Source organism: Cheilinus undulatus, linkage group 22, assembly GCF_018320785.1.
Source record: "Cheilinus undulatus linkage group 22, ASM1832078v1, whole genome shotgun sequence".
Lineage (NCBI taxonomy): Eukaryota > Metazoa > Chordata > Actinopteri > Labriformes > Labridae > Cheilinus > Cheilinus undulatus.
The window spans coordinates 16,487,550-16,507,002 of record NC_054886.1 but is presented as its reverse complement, the minus strand read 5'-3'; the positions used below and the strand labels follow the sequence as shown (position 1 = coordinate 16,507,002).

Sequence of the window (19,453 nt, the reverse complement as noted above, 5' to 3'; positions counted from 1 at the left end):
TCGGAAGGGAACGTTCGTGGTCGTGTCGTCCTTGGCACCGGAAGCGCAACTCTTTTCACCCGGGCTGAAAAACTCTGTTTATATTTTCTGTGGAACATCTGATTTTAGCTTCTAAAATTGTTCCAGTAACATTCAAACTGCCTCAGTATAAAACCGCGTGACGGTTAGGTTCTTTTTAAACGCCACACAAAGCAACAAAAGTAAGACTTTCGATGCTTTACTTTTTCAGTAAAGTGAAGAAAATATGTCATACATTGATTTACGTTGATGCTACGTTGCTAGCTAGCGCTCTTCTTAATGCTACTGCTAGAGTATGAGAAAGACCAAAACGGTGTCCCTTTGTTTGCTCCGTGTAGCTATCTCATATAGCTTCATTGTGTTTGTAGACTGCGTTTTAATGAAATACATGAACGTTGGTAACAACTAAAGCTAACAATGCTAACTTAGCCGTTAGCCGATTAGCAGCTAGGCCTGAACCGTTACACCTGCAGTATTTATATTTTACAACGGGCATGATAATAGGAAATGAAAAGTTGTAAGACTGTTTTCTGTGACTTCTTATAATGTGTAAAATTAATTTCTGAACCAGCTGGCCCCTCCACTGCCTGTCACCATGCCCGCTCTGTTGGAGAGACCCAAGCTGTCCAACGCGATGGCCAGAGCCCTCCACAAACACATCATGAGGGAGAGAGAGCGCAAGAGACAAGGTGGAGAACTCGCTACATATGTTTCTGCCTTTAAAACCTCTTAAGTCATTTTTAATGTATTTTCAGCCAAGTTTGGTAGTCTGGTAAAAAAAAAAAAAGGTGTCTTAACTCATTCTAAGTGTTGCATAAGCACAACCATGTTCAGCGCAGTCTTGAATATGAAGTTTTCTCTATTTAAGTTAAGGTTCTGGTTATTCTATTTTATTGTGTTTGGCAGGTTTGATGAACTCTTTTGTGAAATGTTGCAGATAACTTGATCAACTTGATACAAGTTACAGGATATTTTGACACAAAAAACGATGCAATATTTCTATACAAATTGATATGAAGTAAACCCAGCACCAAAAGTGACGAACTTTGATTGGTAGATTATTTCTTGTTTAACTGAAAAGGTGCCAGTTAACTTCCTGAGTACCACCAACATATTCTTTGTAAGACGCTAGTCCTTGTGCATCTCTCCATACATTCATGTGTAAAGGTCCTGTTTGTGCTTTCACGTCAGTGTTTGTAGTGTGTCTCTCAGAAACAGAGTTAAAAAAACGTTTTCTTTGATATTATTAGGGTAGATAAAATAAACAGAAGAATATCAGTACCATTTGAATGGGAGGGTCTCTCAGAATAAGGACTACATCATATTTCTTGTAATACACTCCCATGGTGTATTAAAGTATTATTTTTCATATAAGAAATTGGAATTGTTTATCAAGCATTTAACATATGTAACTTTTCAGAGGAGGAAGAGGTGGACAAAATGATGGAGCAGAAGATGAAGGAGGAAGAAGAGAGAAAGAGGACAAAAGAAATAGAGGAGAGAATGTCTTTGGAGGAGACCAAAGAACAGGTTTGCTTTTATGTCCTTATGGCATTACTGTTTTACCTTGGAGACAAATGCTGTAATTATTGGCTTTTATGTGATGATTGTAATGTCTGTTGTGAATCTCAGGTAATGAAGATGGGAGAGAAACTTCAGGGACTCCAAGAAGAGAAGCACCAGCTCTTCTTACAGCTCAAGAAAGTCCTTCATGAGGAGGAGAAGAGGCGCAGAAAGGAGCAGAGGTAGGGACGATGCTACTGCTTCTGTTTCTATTTTAGCACTTATCAGATCGTCAGAATTATTTTGGAAGTGTTTTTGATGTCAGGTTTCTTTGCCTTTTTTCCTTCACAGCGATATCACAACATTGACCTCAGCAAGCTACCAATCCAGCCTGCCAATGCACGCAGGGCAGCACCTCCTCAGCATTCAAGGTAGGGCTCTTTTGAGTTGCAATGCATCCTTTTGCCTCTTCTGGTTTATTGGAAAATATTATCCTTTCAAAATCATTGCCTGCTGATCTTTTTCTTTTCCTCTTTTAGGCAGTCCAGTCAGCCACAGTCGACCTGGCGCTCTGCTTGGAGAGCGTAGCAAACAGTTGTTTCCTGCGGCTGTGATCCCTGTGAGTAGAAAACTGTTAATTTGCGAAATATTATTAAATATACTTGGTATGTTTTATGACATTTTCTCAGTGTATAGTTTTTATTGAAGCCAGTACTGTGTATGGCTAGGTTAACTCAGCCTCCGTATCATCTTTAGACTCGTCACTATCAGACGCCAGGCTTTAGTTCAGGCTCAGCAGAACATGGACAGTTCAGCGGGGGTCAAGGTGTCCATGAACCCTATGGTGTGGCTCAGGCCCAGCACCCCTCTACGTATGCCCCAGGACCTTCTGTACCGGTCAGCTTTGCCAGCAGCTCTCAGATCAGAGGTAAGAAGAAAAATGTGATTGACACGTCATCTATGAAGCAACACAATATGTATGCTCATTAAAATTACTCAAGTAGTTCAGAACAAACTGAGTGTCTGTGCTTTTTCTTGGTGTGCTAATCTCAGTGATTTGAACTAAGATAATGTGGAAAAGAAGTTAAGTAGCTTTTATTCTTCCACAGGTGCCTCTGCATTTCAGGCAATGCAGTACCTCCCCCACCAGCAGCCTGGATACCCGGTCCACAGTCACTTCACCTCCCAGCCTGGTCAGTCATTACATCATCATCAGCCATAACCAAAATAAACCTCAGGATCTTAAAGGCTTACTTTCAAACTTTTGGAGAAAATTTTAAGACCAAAACAAATGCTTTCCTTGGTTACACTTCCTTTATCACTCTGCCTCTACTCTTCCCCTGCTCCTTCCTTCCTTTTCCACTCAGCAGCATTCAAGTGCTGATATTCATTTGAAAACAATAGAGAGGATGTGCATCTTAAAGTTGATTGGATTGATTTGTTTGCCTTTTTATTGCAGAAGTAAATTGTTTCTTGGGTTTGAAAAAGTAAACTAATTTTCCTGATGTTGTATTCTTGTATTGATATAATACCCCTAGAGAAAGTGTGTGGGTGGAAGGGACTGTCTCTCTTCCTGTTGTGTGTTGGAATGGCATGAATGGCATGTCAACAAGCTAAAGGAAAAGCCACCCCATCAATGTAAATACAGGGCTGAGAACAACAAACCACAAAAAAACAAAACAAAAAAAATCTATACTCTGCTTTTGATTTTGATTAAACATAGATTATCTTTTCCGTCTGTCAAGCAGGATACATCCCAGGAGCAGGAATCCCTCTGCAGAAGCAACTGGAGCATGCCAACCAACAGTCAGGCTTTACTGATGCGGTAAGACCATTAAAAAACAGATGTTCTTCACGGGAAAGGAAAGTTTGAGCTTCATTTATAAGCTTTACCATTCTGAGACACTTCAGCTGTTTGTTGGTGTTCTCCAGGGGGCTTTAAGGCCGATGCATCCACCAGCCATGCATCCTTCTGCTCCAGGATTGCTGCCCACGCCATCAATGGCAGTCCAGATTCCCACTGCAAAGGTAAACCTTTCAGAATACACACAAACACGCCGCTCATTTCTTACACCAAGCCTGTCAGTCTTTTTCAGTGCTATTTTAATTTACATTTATTTTTTAGTTTTTATGCCTTAAATTGATAAAGGAGGACAGTGGATAGAGTTGGAAACAGGAGAGAGTGAGGAGAGAATTGCGACAAAGGGCCACAGGCCGGATTTGAACCCAGGCCGCCTGTGTACATGAGTCGCGCCTTAGGCAACTAGGCTATCTGGGCACCCAGTCTTTTGTCCATTCTTAAATAGCTTCATTGCGCTCATCACTTCTGCTACTTCCTTGTGTCTAACCTCCACCTAGCATGGAACTGAAAGAAAGATACGAGAAAAAAGAAAACTAAAAATCAATGTAATTATATAATCTCACTTTGAAATTTACCCATGCACAGTGCCTCCTTCCCTTAACACCACTGCCAGGGTAAAAGTCTTCACAAGAATGGACAGATTTGTTTTTATGTGCCTTGGTCAAAGGGCAAGAAAATGTCTTTCAAAGCATAAGTGAGTGCTGATTAGCTAAAATTAGAAGTTAAAATTATCTAGTGGTAGTATCAGGATCGTTGCCGGCTGTCACTTCTCTGTAGTGATGTTAATCAAAAGACAATTGTACTTTGCTGAAGTTAATCCAGTAGTTTATATTAAAATGAGAGGAGTCTCCCAGTAGGTAAGTGCATCAACTTGAACCCTTCATCTGAAAAGGGGAAACTATGCCATGGAGGTGGCAACTGAGACTTTCAACTTCCTTGTAGCGTGCTGCAGTTGCAAGCCTCTCTTATCTGCTGTTTCATAAGTGTGGGACATCACAAGAAAGTTATGAATTAGATGATCCTTCATCATGTCTGAAAGGGAATGATGAAGAGAGAGGAGGCACAATTTAATGCATTAAGAAGGACCTCGCCTCATTGGTGGGAGTGATTTTACCCATCTAAGAAATGCAGTATCTAAGTTGGTTTTCTGGTGCCACCTTGAGTCCTCACTTAGATCAGAATGGAAAAGCTGTCTCACTGACTTTTCCTCTAAGCTTTTTTTCCAACCTGCTTACTATCATCCACTCGCTCTTGTCACCAAACCTTTCACAGTCATAATGTAAAAGTATTTTTATCTCTAATTGACTGTTGTCCTGTCATCATGTTCTTCTGTGTCTCCGTCATCAGTCCCCTTTCCAGAGCTCTCCTCAGGGTGCTCCCCGTCATGGCTTCCTCTCTCACAGCCAGAGTGGGCAGAGGTTCTATCATCATGGCAAGTAACTTACAACCACCTTCACCTTCATCATCGCCAAAATGTCACGGCTTCACTCAAGAACCTGAAGAACTTTTGAGCGGACAATGGATTGATTTCTTCAGAAAAACATCACTAAGCTGGATGATTTTTTCCTCATCTGTTAGACTTAATTATCAAGAGGTCTATTGTCATGTTTATGGTTTTGATTTTTATCTGACTTAAATGTTAAATTGTAAGATAGATTATTTTACCTACACTGTAAGCCGTTCTGGTGGTGCTTATGTACACTAAAATGTTAATATGTTGTATAAAACAGGACCGCATGAGCCAGAGCTTATTCTTTGTACTCTAACATTCATTATAGAGACATCAGTGGAGTTTATCATCTCTGCAGTGACGTACCTTGCTTAAAAGAAGCAGAAACCAGAGTAAATGCACGTTTTTAGCAGCACTGTTGGTTTCATTTTGAATCACATGGGTTAAATTGACATCACAGACTGATTCATCGTGTGGCAGAGTTCTGCTTGATCACAATAGACCCATTATGCTTGGTTACCACAAATTATGGAGGAATCTTGTTTTTTGTGTTCTCTTATAAAACAAATTGAGTCACTGCTGTTTAAAGCTTTTATGTTGCTAAATAAACAAAAAGGATAATGCCAAGTCAAACAGTTTGTGTAACCTTTATTTGTTTGGAGACAAACACAACTCCTCGGCCTCCTAAACTGTTGCTCAGATTTTATTGAACACCAAGTAATGCTTCTGCAATCCTTCTGAACATCTCTAGGAGGAAACTCGGTCCAGTGGCCTTTGATAATTTACATTTTTCAAGACTTTCTGCATCTTTTTAACCCATTAAACTCCTCAAGATAAAAAGGAAACTGCACCTTTGTGTACCATGTTTGTAACCTTTGTTTAATAGACAGGTTTCAGGTGATAAAATTAACAGCAGGAGGTGCTTGTTCAGATGACTCACCAAAATAAAACGCGCCACACATTAAACGTCAAGTATGGCACACGCTGAACAAGCCTCAACAGAATAATGCAGATGTAGAGTTGAAGCCCTTCAAAAACAGGGGGGACATGTATAAAAAATAAAACTGATGTGACAGAATCACCACCTTTCTTTCCCCTGATGGTAGGAAGCTACTGAATATTTGAACTAGAGACCTTCCTCTGTGACTTTTTTTAACCTGCAAGTCCAGATGTGTGGTTTTAATTGCATGTGTACATAGAGAATGTTTGTTTGGCATTTCCAATTATTTATTAAAGTTCTTTTCTAAATGAGCCCAAAGAAGGCTCAGAAAGAGTGAGGGAGAGAGAGTATGTAAAACAAAGATGAAAAGAAAGAAAAAGAGGGAGAAAAGCATTGACGAGGCAATATCCCCTCCTTTTTTCCCCAGGTCCAGTGCATCTCGTTTACCCCTGAAACAGAATTAGAAAGAAAGAAAGAAAAGAGAGAAATGTGAGAAAAGGAAGATGATGCAGGAAACAATGTGGGGAAATATATTTTAATATACGAGACAGGTTAAGGAGTCATTGGACAACCAACAGTTTGGAAACATTTTTTTGGTGGACACTTTATTCCACAACCTTCAGTCTGCAGTGAAGAAAAGTGCAAAAAAAAAAAAAAAAAAACAGTTTGACCTGACTTTGCAACAAAGATACAAGCAGTCTCTCTGTAATTACAATAGCCTGTATAAGAAGATGGACAACACAACATCTCCCAGGAAGTGAAGCCAAAAGCTTTAGAGCTTTTGGCTCTAGAGGGAACATGGGTCAAATTGAACATGCCAGCCAATTAATTTTTCGTAGGCCATGTTTACACGACAGTTTCATCAAAGAAAAAAAAACGTGTGGCTTTTTGTGCCTTTATTTATAGACGACAGTCTGAACACAGGGATGAAAGAGAGGGAAATGACGTGGGAAAGGAGCCACTGGACATGCTTAAACCTAGGCCTTTAGTTCACATGGGGTGCAACCATCTACACCTCAAATGGTAACATCTTGATGCATTTTGGCCATTGCTTTAATCAACAACATTATTTTGGGTGCCTGAAAACAGGTTCCAGGAGGTAAACTACTGATAACGCCGTAATTAACTAGTGGTAAAAACTTCTTAGTTTCCTCTGTAAACCAGACTTGCACACTTGTGTATTATGGCTTTTGTTTGTTTTGCTCATTCAGTCGACCCACCTGAGTTCAGGGTCACATGGACAAGCACCCTGCCTCATCTTACTTTCACAGTTTTGATGGCAATTTTTTGTATGTTTACATCCCATTGCTATGTGATTAAAGTCACACCACCACCTACTGGCCTAGCATGTATACTACAGTTTAGTCATTTTTGCCAGTCTCTGTGCATGGTGGTTATCAAATTGTTGTCATCTGGATACAGGACTTTTCAATGAGACAAGAAAGAACATTTTCAGTGGATTGTTTGTGTAAACATGTCCTTAAACATGGTTTCTACATTGAAGTTAACTGTTATTGTGCTGATTTAAATCCAAGCGTTCATGCTTCTTAAAAGCTTTATTGGTTATTTGATGCAAAAAGAGCTTATGTAACATCAGCTCTGTTGACAAATGCAGCATTTTTAGAAAAGTAAAGGAGGGACTGTGAGAAGAAATGCAACAAAAACTAGCTAAAAGTCAAAGAAATTTTTATAACTGAAAGTTCCCACTCTAAAACGACACAAGAATCAGTTCTGCTGTAGACCGTACCGACCTGAAAGATCTTGCCATTTTTACAAAGTTTAATACATGTTGGTGGAGAAGGAGTGACATAAATATTTTGCCTCTATTAGCTGGTTGTTATGCACTTCTTGGCTTCACATGTCAGTTTCTGTTGTGAGATATTGTTGCTTCAGTTTTGTACACCAGAAAGCAATAGAGGTGTGTTATCCATATTTATATACAAAATGGGAGCTACAAGACGCAAGAGGTGAGATAAGGTTGTAAAAAAAATGCAACCCACAGAAATGACAACAAAAACCCAGCTTAAAAATACAATATGAACCCTAAGCTTTGATTTATTTTGGTAGTGCTATTTAGAAATAATACACATGCTTATAATAGTGTTACATGAAAGAAAAAAATCCATCAAAGGAGAAGGCAAATCCAGATTACCCAATTACATTTCCTCAATTGTAAATCTCTTAATTTAACTTCTTATCTTTGCTTTACACAAATATATACACAAAAAGGTAATTATATAATGCAAGAGTATTGCAAACATGACTATTTCCAGTATTACCTCCATGCAGAATTGCAGATGAAGTTACTTTTCCAATTAAACCAAGATTAAAAACCTATCACCCTTAAAGACTGCAGACTGGACTTGTCTTCCCCTTTCTCCACTGATGAGCAACAAACTGTACATGAACATGACATCTCTCTTGCACAAGCATGGCACATGCTGTTGGCACACAAACACACATATACACGCACAGACGCACACTCCTCTTCAGTTAGGCTGGGTGAGTCGGTGGTCGGGGTGGGTGGGGTTGAAAAGCAGCTTCATGTCCATACAGCTGTAGCTCTGTATTTACCTGCAGTGGCTTATTTGGCCAGGGCTTTGATGCCAATCGCAGCTTCTTCATCCATTGCATTTAGAACGGTGATCTGCAGAAACAAACAGTTTAGAAACATTAGCCTGAGGTATTCTTTTATTTATTTTTTTCTTCTTTTTCTCTTTTTTCTTCTTTTGTAGCTTCTTCCATCTTTATTGTTTAAACCGCTTTCCACATTATTAAGCAAATGACATTTTTCTCTTATTTTCCAAAATGTCTATGCAAATGACAGAGTATTTTTCAAGTTATCAGCCATTAGAGCATAATTCAAATGTTTTTGATCAAACTTCATAATGATAACCGTTATTTTAAAAAAAATAAAAACCTCAAAATGCACTTTTCCACATTATTAAGCACGCCACAGGTTTCAAGCAATGGGAAAGAAAAAGGATCTCTCTGCTGCCGAAAAGTGTCAAATAGTGCAATGCCTTGGACAAGGAATGAAAACATTAGATATTTCATGAAAAATCAATCGTGATCAACGTACTGTGAAGAAATTGTGGCTGATTCAGAGCACAGACGGGTTTGTGCAGATAAAGGCATAATGAGGAAGGTTTCTGACAGACAAATTCATCAGATTAAGAGAGCAGATGCTAAAATGCCACTGCAAAGCAGCAAACAGGTATTTGAAGCTGCTGGTGCCTCTGGAGTCCTACCAACCTCAAGGTGTAGGATCCTCCAGAGGCTTGCAGTCATGTATAAACCTACTATTCAGCCGCCCTATAATGTGGCCCAAATGTCCGGGGCAACTCCAAAAAGCCGACGGGCAAGCAAGACTTGTAAGGACATGCCCGATCGGGCAAGCAGGACTCTGAGCTTTTCTGTTCTTTAATTTTATTATTTTCCTCTCTCCTTTCTGTTACTACAGAGCAGAGGTCGAATATAATACACATTCCACATTATATAATAATAATGTGGAAAAGTGCATTTTGGGGTTTTTATTTTTTTTAAAATATTGGTTATCATCATGAAGTTTGTTCAAAAACATTTGAATTATGCTCTAATGGCTGATAACTTGAAAAACACTCTGACTGTCATTTGCATAAATATTTCGGAAAATAAGAGAAAAATGTCATCATTTTTATTGTTTCAATCTTTTTATTTGATTACATCGTACAGGTTTCATCTAAATTATTTTGTCTTCTTGGACTTAATTTATGTAGCTGGGTTTTGTGGTGGTGGTGAGGCTCTTACAATATTTGGATATATTTTGCACTGCTAGGTTTTGCATCGATTTTTTAAAAACTCAAATGCTTTCCTTTTGAGTTTAATGCAGCCTTGTTTCTTTTGTCCATTTTAGGGTTCTTGTTTGCTTCTGCATTTCCAAAGTCCTTTCTGGTACCAAAAACAGTCAAAAGAACTTATCTATTCAGGATAATCCAAGCATAAAACTGAATGCATCATTTACAAGGCTACACTTGGACCCCTGGAAATAAACTGAGCTCTCTTTACTCAAAGATGAATTTGGGCGAAAGTCTTTAGAAAATGTGGATTTAAATGTCTCATTTGAGTGTGAATACATAAATGTACCATTTTATACAATATATGGCTTTTATTAATCAGTAGTGTGATACAGTGCTTATGAAAAATATTCAACCCCTTGGATGTTTTGCCATCTTATGGATTTTAGAATCAATCACAGTCAATATGATTTAGCTTTTTTAACAGAAAAACACAAAAAACACAAGTCAAATTGAAAATAAATTTCTACAAAGTGATGTCAATTAAACAAAAAATGTGAGGTAAATTAACTGATTACATAAGTATACACCCCTTTTAAGTAACTGACCCAGGGTCCGACCTTAAGGTTTTTGCCTACTTGCGCTTCAGGGTAAGAGCTTCCCAAATCTACTTGCCCCATCTAAATTCCTACTTGCCCTGTCTGGCAGGTTCTTTTTCTGGCTGTCAAGTGCATACATTTTGCACACAACATACTTAGAACTAAAATCCATTGCCTGTCAAATGTGGAAAGTAATACACAACACATCTTTCTTAAGAAAACTGTATTTATTAGCTATGTGTTAGCCCACTGAACATTATATTTAACTTTGTACGGATCAGTGCAATGTGAAAGCTGCACCAGGTTGTTTTCCGAAGAAATTCAAACTCAGGAATTTCATATTTACAATACTAATTAGGTAATAATACAGTCTCAGAAATATTTTTTTTGTAACTGACGAAATCTACTATTCTCAGAGGAAATGAGGTCAGCAAACCACTGACACTAAAGAGGTGGCGGGGTCTGCTACATATGCACCAAGTATAAGGTACTTTTCTTCTGTTTTTATTTGGTTTATCATTAAACTTAAGAATTTTTGCTGACATGTGAAAATCAACCAATTAAAATTTTTCTTGTTTGATTAAAAATGTTACGTCTACGTCTAAGTTTGACTCACATCTCATGTCTGTAAGTCAGCAGACAAGCTCAGCCAATGGAGGCAGAGACACACTGCATCTGGCTCCTCGGTGGCTCCATAGCTGATGTTGTGCTGGACTTTTTTGTTGTCCGTCATTTTGACGGAAAGGGTCGTAAAAATTTTGTCATGCCATTTTATAATCCGTCATTATAATTTCCTCTTTAATATCTGTAATATGATATAATTTAATATGATTTTATTAGTAGTGTTTAATTAATGAAGCACCATTTCTAAACTTGTATTCAAAAACAGTCTTTGAAGTTCTGCATTTTAATGGCACAGAGTAAGATGAACACAGCAGCACAGCGTTTACTCCTCGTCATTTTTACGCAGTGACGGTGGAGCAACAATCCCTGTCTTTAAGCAAGCAACTATGAACTGTGCCTTTTAAGATATCACGTACACTTTTAAGGATATTTTTAATATCAAGATATTGTAGTTTGACGACCATAACTGATAACAGGTTGTTGAAATGCTGCACCATGGAGCTGTGCGCATTTGTCTGCTCCACAGGAGTCGTAATCCAAAAAACGTCACACACTCGGACCTTGCACACTGAGTCCGTTGCGTTTGTATTTGCCTTGACTGCAAAAATTTGTAGAATGTGGCAAATTGTTTCGTGTGAGCGTGTGTCTCTGTCACTCCTTTAAAATCCCGCTGGATCCATCCAGCCTGACTGAGAGCTTCATACAGCACAAGGCCATGCGTCATAGCGCTGAGACAAGTTGGAGTGATGTAGAACAACTTTTTAATTCTGTCTCTGCTATGAGCTGTGAGTAGGCTACAAACATATGCTTTTATCTGTTATATTTCCATGAGTGATATCCACATAAAACACAGGCAAACTACAGTGTTTAAAGTGAAGTTTCAGAGAGAGAGAGAGAAAGAGAGAGAGAGAGAGGGGAGGGTCGGGCGGTGGTGAGCGAGCAAGAGAAAATAAAGCAACAGGCGCTGATCTGAATCATTATTCACCCATCTCTTTGTTATATTTCCATGGGTGGTATCCACATGACAAATGAGCAAAATGGAAAAGGTCTATGGATCTGTCTGTGTGTGTGCGCTGAAATGCAGGCTCATCCTCATCATTCCAGCCCGTCAAAGTGACGGACAGCCTTCAAAATTCTCTGTCATCCTTCTAAAAAAATCCGTCAATGACGGAGAATATTCGACCTCTGCTCTGTAGTAACAGAAAGGAGAGAGGAAAATAATAAAATTAAAGAACAGAAAAGCTCAGAGTCCTGCTTGCCCGATCGGGCATGTCCTTACAAGTCTTGCTTGCCCGTCGGCTTTTTGGAGTTGCCCCGGACATTTGGGCAACAGTTAATGCCGGACCCTGTGACCTAGTTCAGCAGAGGTCCAGCCAATTGGTGCTAGTAGTCTCATAAATTAGTGATCACCTGATCACATCTGAGTTCAGTGAATGTGTCTCAAGTGATTGTGATATAAAGACACTGTATCCAGATAGTCCAGTCACTGGTTAATCAGTATTCCTGGCTACTATTGCACCATGAAGACAAAAGAACACTCCAAGCAACAAGTATAAGCCAGGGGATGGATACAAATAAAAAGGCATGTGGGAGATTTCCATTGGAAGAACGTTCTTTGTTCTGATGAATCCAAAATGGTGCTTTTTGGCCATCAGACAAGACACTATATTTGGCGGACACAAAACACTGCACATCACCACAAACACACCATCCCCACTGTGAAGCACGGTGGTGGCAGCTTACGCTGTGGAGATGCTCCTCGGCAGTCACTCCTGGAAGGCTCGTAAAGGTAAAGGGCAAAATGAATGCAGCAAAAAGTAAGTGAATCCTGGAGTACAATCTTATTACCTCTGCCAAGGAGGTTATGTGATTGGCAGGGTTTGTTAGTTTGTTTGTTAGCAACATCACTCAAAAGTTATGGAAGGATTTTGATGAAATTTTCAGGAAATGTAAGAAATGGCAAAAGAAAGAAATGATTAGATTTTGGGAGTGATATCATTGATTATCATTTTCCACAATGAATTGAAATGTGACGTAGCCGCTACAGAGGAGTAAATCGATAGAGAACTGCATAACACGAACCATGGCAACTGTGGACATGTCAGTACACAACTTTTGTCGTTTTGAAAAGAAAACAACTCAATGCTGTTCTTTGTTCTTCTGTTAACGACGAAATGTCGTCAAGTTCTGATAAAACTGGCGCTTTAGCAGCATCCACACTAATGTCTTCCGCCATATCTGTGCCACCTCTTGTTGCTGCTTGCATACGTCACGACTCTGCCGCTCCTGAAAGTACTGCCCATCGACACTGATTGGTCCTGTCACCTTCTAACCAGGCCCAAACGGTTCAGACAGGAGCTTTGCAAGATGGATTCGCCAGTGAGAAACACGGAAATGGGCGTATCCATCTGCTTTGTAAGGGTAATTTTGAAAAAGGATTTAATGAAACGCCGGTGGATACGTGTGCTCTGCTCGCTGTGCTTCACACTGACAGGAATAATGAGATTTTTGAACACTTGGCGGTAATATCGTACCATAAAATATAGGGAAGGGTATGACGGTATAAAAAAAATGAGTATTGCCCAACCCTACCTGCAAGTTGCTCCTTAATGTTGTTTTCACCCCAGATAGTCTGGGGGACTCGGTCCATTTTAGAACGGAAATTGCAACATTGTTGCACTTTCCTCTGGTTTGGTTCGCATTCACACTGCTCTTGGTCAGACAGACCAAACTGTCTGAACACCTACAACCTCTGCCTCCCAGGGGCGCTGTCGTCACAAACAAACGACGACCAAGAAGAAAAAAAGGCCTAGAGGAAGACGGAATCGGAAATTCATCTCCTTCTGCTGGTCTTTTTTTCCACATAAACAATGGAAAAAACACAGAATTTACGCTGTCTTAGGGTTTCTAGTTTTATATTGAGGCATTACGAACAACCAGCAAGGCGGTGAGCTGTCCAGCATGTCGTTCTTTACATGAGATGAATAAATCCGCACCGACTACGACGTGTTGCTATGGCTACACAGATGCCAAGCGAGGTACCGACATGTGTTTAAATGTATTAAATCACATATTAAGCTGTAGATCATTACGCCTTATGCCACTTCCTGCCTTTGGTCCCCAAGGTGGTCTGCTTTGCTTTCACACCTCAAATGAACCACACCAGGGTTCGTTTGGTAGTGGACCGAGACTCCCTGTTTTCAAGTGGACCAGAGTCCGCTTGTATGGTCTACACCAGAGTTTGTGTGAGCACCACTCCAAACAAACCAAACTATCTGGGAAAACGGACCAGAGTCCGTTTAAAGTGGACCAAACAGCTCTGGTGTAAATGCGCCCTGAGTCTCACTTCAGCAGGTTGACTAAAAGCTATTTTAGGCACCATTGACAGGATGGAGTAATCTTTGGTAGCTTCACAGTGTCTCCCCAATATCAACTGGGTGATGTCACAGGTCCATGTATTAAACAGTTTAGGCAGTGGTTCTCAGCTGGTGGGTCGGGACCCAAAAGTGGGTCATGGAGCCTTTTTCAATGGGTCGGGAATGTTTGCTGGAAAAAATATTGTGTCACATAGGGCTATTTAATCATGTTTTTACCCCCTGTCTTCTACATTTTGGAGAGCAGAAAGGAAACAAAAAATGTTACTGTTTAATTTAATTTACCTGAAATCTTTGATGAATTTTCCCAGGGAAATTTGTTCCAAAAGGGTTAAGAAATTTTCTATAGTTTTGTGGAAGTTTTTGTGGGCATGTTGCCAGAAACTTTTTGTAATGTTCTCTGGGAATTTCAAAAGGAGTGACTAACATCCAGGAATTTTCACTAGTAACTATAAAAACATTTCCCAGAAACATATCATCAATCTTCTCCAGGAAGTTTCAACTTCTTTTAAACAATTTTTGGGGTGAAAATGTTATGTAATTATTAGGAATATTCCTTGAAACTTTTTTTTGGAATTTTACATAAGAGTTTTTCCCTGAAACGACTTTGAATATTCTATGATAAATTTCCAGGAAACTTCAGGATATTTTCTTCAATCTCTGTGTTCTACTATGTTTGGTGCCATCTTTCTGAGGTACAAATTTCTTTCATTAAATTAGCGTGATAGTTTGAAAAATATATACAAAATTCTGGTCTAGATTTCTTTTTAAGTGATTGGCCCCAAAGTGAGATCAGTTAAGAAACACTGGTCTAAGGGGCAAGCCCAGCCTGACAATGAACTTACCACGCAGGCAAGAGACGTCTCTGTTAATCCCAGTAGTGCTTTAAAATTAGGATTTGTTGCTCTTAATGTTTTACACCTTAAATATTTGGATACATAAATAGTTACTCAAGATTTAAATCACCAAGATAAGTATTTGTCAGTTGTGTTCTCACATGCTATCACACATCTGTTGTGCTAATGTGATTTTCAGTAGAGCTCATCGATCAGAAACTGGATATTTGCTGTGGCAGTATCTCTAAAAGCAGTGTGAATATATTCAAAAATGGCACAAGGTGAAAAGGACAGCACTCACCATGATCTCCTCTCCGGCTTCGTGCTTGCTCTCTATCTCTTTGCCCAGGTCTCCCTCAGGGATCTTCAGGTCCTCTCTCACCTCACCACTGTCCTGGAGCAGGGACAGGTAGCCATCTTGGATCCCGATCAGCTAGAGGAGAAGAAAAAAGTAGCGGAGCAGAGGCAGTTTATTTAAAGGAAAGCAGAGGTGTTATTCAATTTTATCTCACTGTTGCCTCTAATACCTTTGTTAATCTGAGACTATTTTAGTGACACGTCTGCAGGAAATCATACCTCATTGTCTGAACAGTTTGACATGGTGCGTGCACAGAACGTGTTTGAATTGATCAGTAGTCAAGTTCTTGGTAACCTTTTTAGTAACATATCAGGTTTCACACCTTCTGCAAATAGAGTGTAATCAAGAGGATGTAGCAGGCCTACCAAGACATTCAAACATTTCTCAAGTTCACTGGCATCACTTGCTCTGACTTAAATAAATGTTAAAGCTCAAAGGCAGTGAAACCTAGCTAACTGTTTAACCCTTTACCTGCTATTTCTATGTTCATAAGCTAGTTTGCTTTTGTCCCTCATATAGAGACATCAGACTTAACTTCAGACTCTTTCAAAACCAGCTATAACCTTCTCACAGGAGCTTTAAAGACAAAAATGACTCTTTTTATTGGCTATGTTTTAGGCCTGATTATTTATATATACAAGCTTGTGACTGCACCATATGAAGACATTTTCTTATAGCTTTGTGCTTTGTAGCATGGTGATAAATTATACAGAAATAAAACCGTAAATAATTTCCCCTTAAAGTGCTACACTGCACCAGATTGATGTCCTGCTTCTTAAAGTCACTTGCACATTAACACCTCCAATCTCCTGCCTTTCAAAGACTAAAACATATTTGTGAATATTGCTAATAAAGAGACATGACTATTAAATTGACTCTCCCAAAAATACAACCATTAAGAGAAATCATTTATCAGCTCTAAATTATTGTAATTTCTATGTCAGTTTCACAGTTAAAGTTTAAGAAAATGTACTGGTCTTGAGCTTACTGAGTACACCAGATAGTGAGCTACTGCCACAACCTCAAATAACCCTTGAGTCCTTCAGCTGTCTCACCTGATAGTCCATTCTCTTGATGTTTGGGACGTCCATGTTGTGGGTGGAGGGACAGATATCTTCATATTTCTTACCAGAGAAGATGTCGATGCCAACCAGGTGGACCTATTAGAGCATAGAGAACATAAAAAGGATCAGTAGTCTAACTCAAATGCTTCCCAAAATATCACATCTGAAAAAAGAAGGCATTGGCAAGTACCTGATTGAACATGGCTGGTCATGACTCACTGCCAGGAGCCTCAAATTTAAATGTACTTTATAATGCATAAAACTTTCAACAGTTTTTTTAAACAATGGAAACTGTAGCCCATCTGGGAAATTGTACTATTCTTGCACAAACTGAAGTGTCCATTAATGTGCATTAATATTAATGACAGTGACCTGTGCTTATAGTAGAGAGATATGGATAGATAGTAGAGTGATAACTCACTCTCCCTCTCCTTTGTGAGTCCACACTGAGAGAAACTGCTGTCTGAACATTTTTATTTGTATTTTTTCCTGATTCAAAACACAATACATTTAGCTTTACGCATTTAAAAGAACATCTTTGTGTGTAATTTTCACACCACTTTAAGATTCTCTGACCTTAGCGTGGCCGTGCTTTCCAGTCTTGGAGGTGGACATCTCAACGATCTTGCAGGGTCGGTGTTTCAAGACGACAAAGCCGTTTTTACGCAGGGCAGAGCACTGCATGGGGTAGGTGGCGGATGCCCCAGCATCACCTGTCTGGAAGTCCAGGTCTGCATCTGCCATGCCTGCTGTAAAATCGAACACACATGACACAGACATGAGTAAACAGCATGTTCATAAATTTCAATTTCACTCAGACCTGATGCTAGTTATTATATGGTACTTGCTATTACCCTTAAACTTTTGTTTTCTCAAAAACTTTTGTGTTGAACAAAGGACACCACTGTCAAAAACATGTATCCTTGATATGTCTAAAAGAAAGGCATCATAAAACTGTAATATCGAAATGCCTTATATAAGATCAAAGAAAATAAAATGTGTTTAGATATGGTGCCATATCCAGAAAAAAACGTTCTCACTTGGCTATCATGCCACCATGTCAACAGCCACCTTTTCACAGAGTACATCTCTAGGGGAAATATTGATTCACCAGCCACACAGAAGATATTTTAACATAATTCCATTGTTATGTTTGTGTTTTATTCACTCCTTGAACACAAGGCTGATGTTTACTTTCAGGTAATAACAAACTTAATGGTGGTGCACAAACCGGATGAGTGCTTTAATTTTTAAATGCATGCAATTAGTAGTATTCTTGTATACATTAGCAGATAAAGGTGTCATGCACACGATCGTTCCTGCTGAATCTGTGGCAAGCAGAACAAGGTGGAAATGTGAGAGTTGGCTGGTGATACCAATTAAAACTTGGGGGTGCAGAGGAAGAAGCAGCCCAGACAGGGCTAAATAAAGCAGCAGAAACATGGCACCTGTTAGCCGTTCCTACTGCAAAAAGCAGTTATAAAGGTGCAATGAATATAACTAATTTAGTTACATATACTGCTCGTTGACATTAAAACGCAACTGCCAAACTTTGTGACATTTGCTAAACTAAACTTTACAATTACATCAGGCTGCCTGCCACGAGTACAACAGTCAGACAACTGTCTAAAGTTAGCTCCCAACTCGTTATTTTTATATATTGTGTTTCATTGGGGTTATAATTAAATAAAAGGCTTAAATACATCAATAATGGGCTTTACTTGACAATTAGGGCGACTGTTAACCGGGTGAAACGTTAAACCAGCGCTGCTAATCCGCTAATAGCCCATAAATCAAATTTAAAGGCGGTGTCTCGAGTCCTTACTGACTGAACGGGCTCCGTGATGTAAAATTAACATAAAAAGGGGCAGAAATCTATGGGCAAGTCGCATCCGGGTGGAGGCAGCGGGTTGTACAGTTTGTCCGCAGTGATGAGCTGAAGCTCACTGCGGCCTAGTGCGTACAGAACGTGCCACGGCCCGCTGCCGTCGGTAACGTTCACTAACGGTCCGTTCCCCGCATCCACGCGTACCGACTGCACGCGGGCCCAGGCCCTTCTTCTCATAAAAACAGCACACGGCGCGAAATAACACGCTTTAAGACACTTATACCAGTCGGGTTATTAATATATATATGTTATGTAACGGTGCTAATTATTTTAATCTTCATGCAGCCTTCAGCATATCTACACACACTGAAATTTATTAAATTTTGGCCCGCTCGTGTACAGTAATGACTAAGCTAATACTCGTGATGGCTACGACGTGCACTAGCGCATAGGGGAGGCTATATTAGATGGTTCTGTCGTGCAGTGAGCAAAGTACGAGCGATAAAATGTCAGCTGCACGCGTGTAAGAGCAATAAAAAGTTAATATGAATGCCAAACGTTAATTATGAGCGATATCTGTAATCATTTGTAAACTTAACACAATTTTAAAAAAGGTGAACGCGTCATCGGGTATTTCCCCCCTTTAGCTATCAAGTCAGAGGGAAGCTCCCTTTACGGTGTGGTAAGTTAGCTGGATTTGCCGGTGCGCCTCTTCTTGAACACATTGCTAATATGGGTCGTTTAATGGGAATTTGTCATAATATAGCCTCAGACAGACATGTGCATGGGATAACTTTTCTGCTCAGGCGCAAACACGCCCCGTCTATTGGATGTGATGAAAAGGAACTTACCCTACTGATAATAGCTTTCCTCTCTTGTGTTATTAATCAGTCTGTCTCCCGGTCGTTCCCCCTCCTCTTTGCCTCCCTGTATCCGTGCTAACGAGTCGTCTGGCCGGGGTTTGTCTCCTCCTGAGTGGCTCGTTCACGGTGTCGATCCCTTTTTCTTAAGCTATCAGCTATTTCTTTATTCCTCTCTCATTCCTGTCGTCTATGCTCTCCTCTCTCCCTTGTCTTCTTTGTTATCCAGATTGCAATTACCTCCGACAGAGGTACACAACCGATAAAGTCAGCCGCCGGGCCGAGAAGAACAAGAGACTAGAAATCCGCTATGTAAGTAGTGTCTGAAGCCTCCACCTCTGTCTCTCCCTCATCCAGCTCTT

General features: G+C 39.8%; 2 protein-coding genes across 3 annotated transcripts; one reads left to right on the top strand and one right to left on the bottom strand.

The window, feature by feature from the left end:
• The first annotated feature begins 39 nt into the window (after positions 1-39).
• Positions 40-5,465, top strand: gps2 (G protein pathway suppressor 2). The gene is made up of 11 exons (XM_041778776.1): positions 40-200; positions 590-707; positions 1,439-1,548; positions 1,651-1,763; positions 1,873-1,952; positions 2,061-2,140; positions 2,278-2,449; positions 2,631-2,714; positions 3,270-3,346; positions 3,454-3,549; positions 4,730-5,465. The coding sequence occupies exons 2-11, from the start codon at positions 614-616 to the stop codon at positions 4,820-4,822; spliced, it is 999 nt and encodes a 332-aa protein (XP_041634710.1). The 5' UTR covers positions 40-200; positions 590-613; the 3' UTR covers positions 4,823-5,465.
• LOC121504144 (eukaryotic translation initiation factor 5A-1) lies at positions 5,464-19,453 on the bottom strand. Of its 2 annotated transcripts, none has more exons than XM_041778778.1 (6): positions 19,083-19,453; positions 16,980-17,149; positions 16,395-16,499; positions 15,283-15,414; positions 8,347-8,419; positions 5,464-6,221 (listed from the first exon to the last, which is right to left on the bottom strand). In XM_041778778.1, exons 2-5 carry the CDS (start codon positions 17,145-17,147, stop codon positions 8,357-8,359), a joined length of 468 nt encoding a protein of 155 aa, XP_041634712.1. In that variant the 5' UTR covers positions 17,148-17,149; positions 19,083-19,453; the 3' UTR covers positions 5,464-6,221; positions 8,347-8,356. The 2 variants fall into 2 exon arrangements, with proteins under 2 accessions (XP_041634712.1, XP_041634711.1); XM_041778777.1 differs by having other exon boundaries at positions 16,980-17,152; positions 19,083-19,449.